We start from the raw sequence: 9,371 nt of genomic DNA, 5'->3' as shown, positions 1-9,371 counted from the left end.
TTGGTATCTCAGTGTGGGGGATGGGCAGAGCAGAGCAGCACAGCACAACCTTAATGCAATGCAGAGCCGCTAGCATTGCTGGCCAACTCTAGTTGTGTCCTGTGAAGTAGGGAGATCCTCTCTGGCACTTTTTAAGAGTATATTGAATCTGGGAAATGTAATTCTCCCTAGTGAAATGTATACATATTTCATCCTAAAGCAAAGAATATGGAAATCAGATGAATAATTTATGGAAACTGTGATATAGTGTTTCATATGATTTGGAGAGCTAAAATCTCTTTGTTAATATTTATTTGAAACCGTCGGTGAATGATAGAAAGAAAAAATATTTGATGGATAATATGGATAGTATAATAAATATTTAAAGCGTAAATATATTATAAATCATGCTGTTATTTTATACAACAAAATAGCTGAAACAATTGTGAAGATAAAGTTAATTTATGATAATGACATTTTCTTTCTATACAGTAGCAAATTCTTTTTATACTAGCACATTGTTTACATTTTATGCCTTTTACCAGATGCTTTTATCAAAACAGCATTTTAACAGTGCATTCAAGGCTGTCATTTTAGCATCATTTATACGGGGTTGGACAATGAAACTGAAATACTGGCCGATAGTGTTGAAGGTTTTACGCCTATCTTCACTGATTTTACATTCCATCAATAAGAGCAGAGTGTGAAGGTTGAATTAGCAGAGCAATGGCACAACTGTACATACAATATTGTAATCCACACAACATAATGGGAGACATGTTAGAGTTCAAAAGAGGACAAATTGTTGGTGCGCGTCTCGCTGGCTCATCTGTGACCAGGACAGCAAGTCTTTGTGGTGTATCGAGAGCTATGTCGGCATACCACCATGACGAACCCAGTGTTGGGGGTTACGTAATCAGATTACTTTTTTTTAAAGTAACGCATTACTTTTAAATTTACAACGAAATATCTGAGTTACTTTTTCAAATAAGTAACACCATTTATTTAGCCTACTGACACCTCTCTTGTGGAGAGAAATGCAGAGGCATTGTGTGCGCTGGGTAAACATGATCTTATTGTAGTAGACTAAATGTAAGCAGGCCTTTATACTCATCTCACAGGCACTAAAACAGATTCAATATTCATCAAAAGGAATACAAAAAAGTTTGCAAAAATGAAATGCAAACTCAGAATATTATGCAAATATGTTAAATAACACATATACACTATGTATTTAATCTTATTTTATTAACCAATGTCTTTGCTGCTGAGTGCTTACCTTCGATGATCCAATTCAACCATACGAATAAGCAAAAATTACTTTTATATAAACATCATTTTTGTTTCATTTTTTTTTTTTTTTTCTGAATATTGTTTTGTTTTTGGTATTAAAAAACAAACAAGCAAACAGTCTAGGTGAGAAAAAGTAATGCAAAAGTAATGTAATGCATTACTTTATGTAAAAAGTAACTAAGTAACAATTAGTTACTTTTTTTAGGGAGTAATGCAGTATTGTAATGCATTTTTTTTTTTTAAGTAACTTTGCCCAATACTGGACGAACCACGTCCAACAGAGTAACTGTCGACACAAGAGGAAGCTGTCTGAAAGGGATGTCCAGGTACTAGCCAAACGACATAAAACCACAGCTGCCCAATTCACTGAAGAATAAAATACTCTCCTGTTTCTACCAAAACTGTTGTGCTACTCGTGCTAATGCCAAACGTCGCTTTCAATGGTGCCAGCAGAGGAAATCTTGGGCTGTGGACAACGTGAAACACGTATTGTTCTCTCTCTCTGAGTCTGAGTCCATCTTCACTGTCTTTCCCACATCCGTGGGAGTTATGGTGTGGAGAAGCCTCAAAGAGGCTTAACATTCGGCCTGTTGCGTGTCCAAAGATCAGTGAAGGTTTGAGCTGCAATATCATGGCATTCCCTACTGTGCTTGATGGGCACGTCACTGCCAAGGTCTACTGAACCATTCTGAAGGACCACGTGCGCCTAATGGTTCAATCGTCCTGAAAAGGATGCTGTGTATCAGCATGATAATGCACCAATACACACAGCAAGACTTGTAACAGAATGCTTTAATGAACATGAAAGCAAAGTTGAACTTCTCCTGTATAGTTTAGTTTTTAGTATTAGTTATTTTAGTACTTAAAATTAAACTAAATGAAAATGAAAAAAATATATTATTTATTTATTTATTTCAGTTAATGTTTATTTTATTTTAAGTAATGAAAAGTTGTTGTGGTTTTAGTATTAGTACTTTACAATAATAAGGTATACATTTTATACCTAGTATTCCCAACTGTTTTACACTTTGGCGATTCTGTGGCTGATTGGTATGAATTTGTATCTCATTTGTATGTTTTGGAATGATTCACACTGTACAGATTCATAGAAAATCATCTACTCGTAACATGTTTTCCTGTGAGATCAGTTTGGTATTCCGGATCAAACCCATGACCTTAGTGTTGCAAGCATCAAGATCTACCAGTCAACTACAAAACACACAAATATGTTTTGAACTGTGATATTTACTCTAAGTAATCTTATAAATGATCCACATATTTAGAAGATATTTTAAAAATCTTAACATTGAGATAAAGACAACAAGTAATTAAATCCAATAAATTGTGCTAAATAGTGGAAATGTAATGGTTGCAGATTTTCCGTCTAAACACTGTCATTTCAAATATGTCGCTCTTTGCCTAAAATGTTTGTGAGCAAATGAAATCTTAAAGACACATAATGATTTTGCTGAGATTTGCAAGCGAAAAATGAAAGCCAAACAAGTGCAGCTTTCATCTGTCCTTGTTTGTCAACAGTTTTAATGAGGCAGAGTACAAAGTATGTCACATTTTATGTGTAAACAAAACCATGTGTACTCAAACCCTTTCATGACCCTTGGTGCGCCAATAAGCCACATGTATACACTGCTGGTAAAGGGAGGAAACTGCTCAGCAGAGCCCTTCATTCAATCAGAGTTTCATTCAATCCCTTGTTCTCAGACACACCCCCACATGGGAATCCATAAAGTAGCAAGAGCAGACACAAGGAAGTTGGTCCTCAGCCAGCAGGTTGCTGGGCAGCCGTCACACACACAAAATTACTCTCTGAAGTGTGCTAGGGAAGGAAGTGCCACTCCAGAGAGCCATAGGAAACCATAACTGTGGCATACACTCATGACATTTATAACAACACAAATATTTATGGTGACTTCATGATGACTTCATTTGCCTGAGGAAAAAAAAAAAACACACAGGCTTATATATATAAAAATCTAAATATATAACTTTTGTGTTGCTTTCTTTTTCAGGTTCTTGAGAAAGCTCCCAAGGATTTCATGTGATTTTCAGACAATTAGTACAAAAATGTACTAATTTTTATTTGTTTATTAGCCTAAATATATATATATAAAAAAATTTGTCTCTGTCAATTTATTTTGTCAACGGAATTCAAAGATCATGAAATCATAGACCCCAACTGAAAGAAAATGTGCAAAATAAAATATTTCCTATATAGCAGCATCTTTTCTTTTAGTTCAATAGCCACACACCAACTAGTTCCTGTCAGACTGAAATATCTAAACTTCTACAATCACCCTATGATGACTAGAGCAAATAAAGTGTCAAGCTTGAACATACTCAGAACCTGTTAAGCAGAAACAGATTTCACATTGCCAACTCCATTCCCTGTCTGTCTCCTGTTTTTACCCGGCGGATTCGACTAAAATGTGCACTGGATCATAAACCGACATTGATACCGCTTTGGCACATGAGGTTCTAATGACATACACAGTGTGCAATAGCATAGTCCACTCCCCACACAAGAATATTATGATATGTACATACTTTTTCAGTTACCTATAACAGTATATCACAGCATATATAGATATATAGTTAACTTATATAGATTATACCAAGTCATCTGACTGACACAAGCGGTTTGAGCAGTCTATGTTTTTGAGACAGCAATATAATTTCTTTATTCCATCCCGCGTTTTCCATGGTTCCCAAACCGAGTGCGCTAAGAGGCGAAGCACTTCTTTCTGGTTCCCGGAATACTTCCGTGGCTCGCACAAGTAGCCTCTATGTGTTAAGGTGACTGTTGTGTATATTTATTCCTGCGAGAGTATTCCTTTCATACATAAGATTAAATTACTAGATAATATTGTACTGATATTAGCAAGAAACACCTGACCAAAAGACAAGTTCTACAAACACCGAGCACAAGTAGACTATGTGTTAAGGTGATTGTTGTGCAGATTTTTTCTTGAGGAATGCTGTGGCACTTTTTTATACATAACCTTAAATTACTAGATCATATTTTACTGATATCAGCAAGAAAAACCTGTCCAAAAGACAAGTTCTACAAATACCGAGCACTATAACATAGTTGTCATGTCTCCCTCTCGTGTACAATGCATTCCTGTATTCTTCCGCGGGTGAGAAGGCCTTTTCAAGGTCCAGACTACACATGATATGAAAGGTGTTCCGGCTCTGCCACAAGTTCGCAAAATACGCGCCCTGTATCATGAGAGCGAGTGAGAAAATCTGCGCAAATTATTAAACTAAATCTGAACCTTTTATACTGTTTTACGAGGGTGTAGCTAATAATAAAATAACCAGCGTTCACTGACTGGCGAATTGTTGCCATTTTCATACATTTTGTTGTCCAACGAATTCCAAACGAATTGTTACCAATTTCACACATTTAAGCACAACAATAACATGTTAGTTTAATGTGAGCCATTTGAATTGTACGGTTTTAATACTGTCATAGTACTAAAAATAAGGCGACTGTAGTTTCCTAAAATTCAATAAAGGAAGAAAAGCTGACTTGTGTGAACAGGTAGCCGTTACGACTGTGACCTCTAGTGGTGATACTTTCATTGCGTTTACACACTGAACTTTAAGCTGCTCATAAAAGGAAGTCCATGAATTTATTTATGGATCATATTTTTAAAACCCAAACACAAGATGTAGATCTACAAAACTGAGGACTCAGTTCCCTTCTATCTGTGCCACTTAAATTGAGATAAGGATTCATTTTTACTGTGGATCAACAGTACTTTGCTTAGACATATCCATTGTTTTGTTGATAAAAAAAAAAGAAGCTTTTTTTAATTAGAAAAGTTATTACAAAATAAAATTGTATTTAATTATTTACCTTGTGAACTCACATCTAATAAACTGAATGGTCTAGTTATTGCTTATGTTACTTCATTTTGAGACATGCATCTAAAACTACCGGTATTTTTAGTGCTCAAGACAATGATTTCCTTGTTGTTACTAGATGCAAATCAGTATTTTAACGTGGGGAACAAAACAATAATTTATAAAAATTCTTAATGAATTTTACTTGCTCCTTTGTGGAATTTCAACATGTCTACAGTGTTTTAATTTGTGAAATAAGACAGTTCTGCTATTTTTTTATTTTATTTTTTTAATCAATATAAAAAAAGGGTTACAAATCCATGACTTCATCCTCCACAGTTTTCCCAGCGGCCTCCACATATTTCTCCTGTACACCAAGAGTTCTGAGATAAATTGTTAAGGACAAGATTGCGATTGCATAAATGAACGGAAGTGTTAACGTAACTTTCACAAAAACAGAAAACTAAACAGTATGATAAGGATACGTGCTGAACTGGAAGTCTGCTCCAACAGCAGCAGACATCATGGCCTGCATGTTCCTCTCCTCCAGGTCTCCAAAGCAGTAGCCATTGGCTTTGTCCACGGTTCTCAAAACTTGCATCATGCTTTCCTTGTCCTGTAGAAAAACAATGGTCAAAAGATATACATTTACATTCATGTATTTGGCAGGCGCTTTTATCCGAAGTGACTAGGGGTGTTTTCACACTTGCCAGGTTTGGTTAGATTAAAACGAACTATGGTGAGATTGATCTGTAAGTGTGGTTTATTTGAATACGTGTGAACGCTAACATCCGAACCTTGGTGCACCAAACAAGCAGACCGAGACCCCTGAAAACGAACTCTGGCGCGGTTCGACTGAAATATGAATGCAACACAGAGCAAAGACATCTAAACAAACCAAAAACAGGACATGAGGTCACAAGATGCGACCCTAAAAAGTTTAGCCCAGCACACAGCATTGATTGGGATGTTCGGTAAGTTCCATCACAAAATATATATATTTATTTTTTAATACATATACTTTGGGGTCGGTGTTAAAAATGACAGTGTGAATGCTAAGCAAAACAAGACTAACCCCCGGTTTCACAGACTAAAATGCATTTTTGAGCTGTTTTAACTGAAAGCAACTTGCACTGGCATATCTTATATCATTTTGTTATTGGAATTATTTAGTTTTGCCTCAAGATGCACAGCAGTAATGTTTTTTTTTTTTTAATGCACATATATAAAAGCTACTTAAATGTCCTAATTGAACTAAGGCCTAATCCTGTCTTAATCTAAGCCCTGTATGTGAAACCAGGCCTAAATGTGTCACTTTCTTTTTTGGTTCGAACCAAGACAACCGAACTACAACTGTGTGTACTACAACTTACAACTAAGGGTTTCGTTTGATCAAAAAACACTTCGGTGCATTTGCTCTGTAAGTGTGAACGCTGCCAGCCGAACCTTGAAGTGCACCAAACAAGTGGACCGAAAGTCACTTTTTCCAGGGGTCTCCGTCCACTTCCAAACGAACTCTGGTGCGGTTCGACTAAAATACGAACATTACACGGACCAAAGACCTCTAAACGAACCAAAAACAGGACATGACGTCACAAGATGTGACCCTAAAAAGGACAAAAAGCTCAATTATGTCCGGTTCTTCTTGGCATAGGCGCTGTGTTGCCCATTACAGTTTGGTACAGGCATCGGAACCACCATCTGTTTGTGCGCAATAGAGGTTCTTGTGACTCCTTTACACATTTTATAAGCCGTTTGGGGGTTCCTAGCTGGTAAAAATACCACATACACTCCTGGGCAAAAAAAAAAAAAAAAATGGGCAAAGCTAAAAATGGCAAAATATTTAGTGGTCTTTTAATGGTCTTAACCATTTTAATCACAAATCACTGGTCAGGAAATTAGCACGAATTGCACAAATACTGTATATAAGGTAACAAAGTTCCCCAACAAGTCCCCCAACTTGTAGACAGCTTTTTACAGGAAGAAGAGTCAGTGTTGTTCCACTCAATGTTAATGGCTTCAAACAGTTCATGAGCAGTTGAAAAATGTCTCCAAGTTCATTTGATTTTAATATGAGACCAAATATTTAATATAGGATTCAAATCTGGACTCTGACCAGGGCAAAACATGAGCCTGATGGACTTGTTCTCAAACCACTTGTTGGTTGTCTTTGCAATTTAGGCAGGAGCATTGTCCTGTACTATTATTCTTTTTTTTAGGTCCAGACCAAAAGAACCAAGACAACCAAACTACAAGTGTGAACACACCCTTAACATTGCATTCAAGGTACACATTTGATCAGTTCTAGCTTTCCCTGGGAATCGAATCCATGACCTTGACGTTTCTAGCTTTCCCTGGGAATAGAACCCATGACCTTGGTGTTGCTAGCGCCATACTCTACTGTTTGAGTTACAGGTAAATTACAATTACAAAAGTGTGCACTAACCTGGACGTTAAGAGGTACAAAAGACACCAAGCTGTAGTCCTGGATCACTTCAGCTAACTTCACATTCAGGCGGTGAAACTTCTTGAAGAAAGGATCCAAAGCGAGGTGCTCCACCAAATACGACAGGTCAAGAACCTCAGTGTAGAAGTCCAGATTGAATGCTTGTAAAAGAGAGTTGGTGTTAAAGGAAAAGTTCATCCACAAATTATTCTTTATTCACACATTCTGCATCAGTCTGGACTATTTCATCTTACCAAGTCTGCCATATTGCTCAATGAGGTCCATTTTTGAGAGCACATTTACATGTGGCAATTCAACCTGCAGCATGGTGGACAGGGACGTACACAGCACAGAGATGAACTTGGCCGGATCAGCACAGTAATGGGAATCCACCAGATGCACTGAAGTCAGCTGCAAATATCAGAAGAAATCAGACAGGAAATACATCTTTATAAATCAGGGAGCAGTTACCCACCATGTACTTACCCTAAAATTCCACTTTGACAGCTTTGCAAATATATTCTTCACCGAGTTATGATGTGTGTAGAGTTCCACCTGACCTGGGCAGTCAAAAAGGAAGTAGCAGTCATGGTGGTGCTTCAGCTTGTTCTCTAACCAGTCCAAATTCGCCTCTAAATATTCCATAGAGTAGATGAGGCCACCATTGGGGCCAAGTTTTAGACTGTCCATCACATCATCCAGAGTGATGAGCTCGGATATGTTCACGGCACATGGATAAGGCAACGTTTCATTGGCAGGATCCAGGTTTACAACCACCACCTTGCGTCCAAGGTGGCTCAGGAACTCCTGCATGCCCCGGCAATAAGTGGTTTTACCTGAACCAGGTGGACCAATCACGACCTGGCCAAAATGTAGAGCTGGTTTTGAAGGATGTGATGACATCATGATGAAGAGAGGTTCACCACTATGCAAACGGACAAACTAGGTTCCATCTAAAAGAGAAAATGACAACTTTTTAGAAAATAGTGCGAATTTTACAGTTAACAAATGAACCATGTTCTTATTAAAAAAAAAATAATTCTGTCTCATTCACCATTTACTTGTATTGTAAGACAGGACAGTGCTGTCATTCCGGTATGGAACAACATGAATGTGAGTAAATAGAATGAATATGATATCTTTAAGAGAAGATGATAAACTAGCAACAGCTAAGTTTAATTTGACATTTAATTTTGAATTAACGTTACTAGTAACCGTTAATTATTATTATCCTTTTTATCAGATAACTTACTGTGAAGATTTTCTCGGGAATAAATCTGTCCAGGGCACCCGTAAACAAAATATTTTAAACAAATAAGACAAATAGATGAACTAGAATGAACGCATATTGAAAATGAAATATGTATAATGTCGTAAGACAAACATACATAAAACAAAACGCAAACCTTTAAAAGTCAGTGAATTATTTCGCTGCATCACACCGCCATAGACATGCTGTGAACCGGATGTTGATTATTCCAAAATAAAGGTCCCAAAAAACTGACTTGATACTTTAAGTGAATTCAGAAACGATACAAAACTTGATTAATCGGGCGAAATCAGCGTAAAATAGCATAAGCTCGTCAGTTCTGTCACTAAAAATCTGAGCACTGTATATTTTGTGATAGTCATTATAATATAAGATTACTTATGTAAACTGAAACATTAAAATATAACATTATATAATCACTGCATATAGAATAATAATAAAAATCAAATTGGTTTTCTTAACTCAATGCACATTTGACAAAGAAATAACGTTTGGCTCATCAGAGGGACTATCAAT

The 9,371-nt window shown here is 36.7% G+C and overlaps 1 protein-coding gene across 5 annotated transcripts; it reads right to left on the bottom strand.

Annotated features, from left to right (window-relative positions):
• Window positions 1-5,393: 5,393 nt before the first annotated feature.
• gpn2 (GPN-loop GTPase 2) lies at window positions 5,394-9,073 on the bottom strand. Of its 5 annotated transcripts, XM_084385695.1 has the most exons (8): window positions 8,992-9,049; window positions 8,838-8,862; window positions 8,422-8,538; window positions 8,072-8,145; window positions 7,840-7,996; window positions 7,586-7,746; window positions 5,625-5,755; window positions 5,394-5,522 (listed from the first exon to the last, which is right to left on the bottom strand). In XM_084385695.1, exons 3-8 carry the CDS (start codon window positions 8,489-8,491, stop codon window positions 5,450-5,452), a joined length of 666 nt encoding a protein of 221 aa, XP_084241821.1. In that variant the 5' UTR covers window positions 8,492-8,538; window positions 8,838-8,862; window positions 8,992-9,049; the 3' UTR covers window positions 5,394-5,449. The 5 variants fall into 5 exon arrangements, with proteins under 5 accessions (XP_084241821.1, XP_084241820.1, XP_084241819.1 ...); XM_084385694.1 differs by lacking the exon at window positions 8,838-8,862 and having other exon boundaries at window positions 8,992-9,073; XM_084385693.1 differs by having other exon boundaries at window positions 8,072-8,538; window positions 8,992-9,044.
• Window positions 9,074-9,371: the final 298 nt, after the last annotated feature.

The sequence above is a fragment of the Rutilus rutilus genome, assembly GCF_951802725.1.
Source record: "Rutilus rutilus genome assembly, chromosome: 17".
NCBI lineage: Eukaryota > Metazoa > Chordata > Actinopteri > Cypriniformes > Leuciscidae > Rutilus > Rutilus rutilus.
Note: the sequence above shows the minus strand (reverse complement) of the source record. Positions and strands in the feature narration are given on the sequence as shown.

Coding starts and splice junctions, on each gene's coding strand:
- gpn2 (XM_084385691.1), bottom strand. CDS start 8,491: ATGATGTCATCACATCCTTCAAAACCAGCTCTACATTTTGGCCAGGTC. Junction 5,756..7,585: donor TTGTACCTCTTAACGTCCAG/GTTAGTGCACAC, acceptor GTTTTTCTACAG/GACAAGGAAAGCATGATGCA. Junction 5,523..5,624: donor GCAGACTTCCAGTTCAGCAC/GTATCCTTATCA, acceptor AATTTATCTCAG/AACTCTTGGTGTACAGGAGA.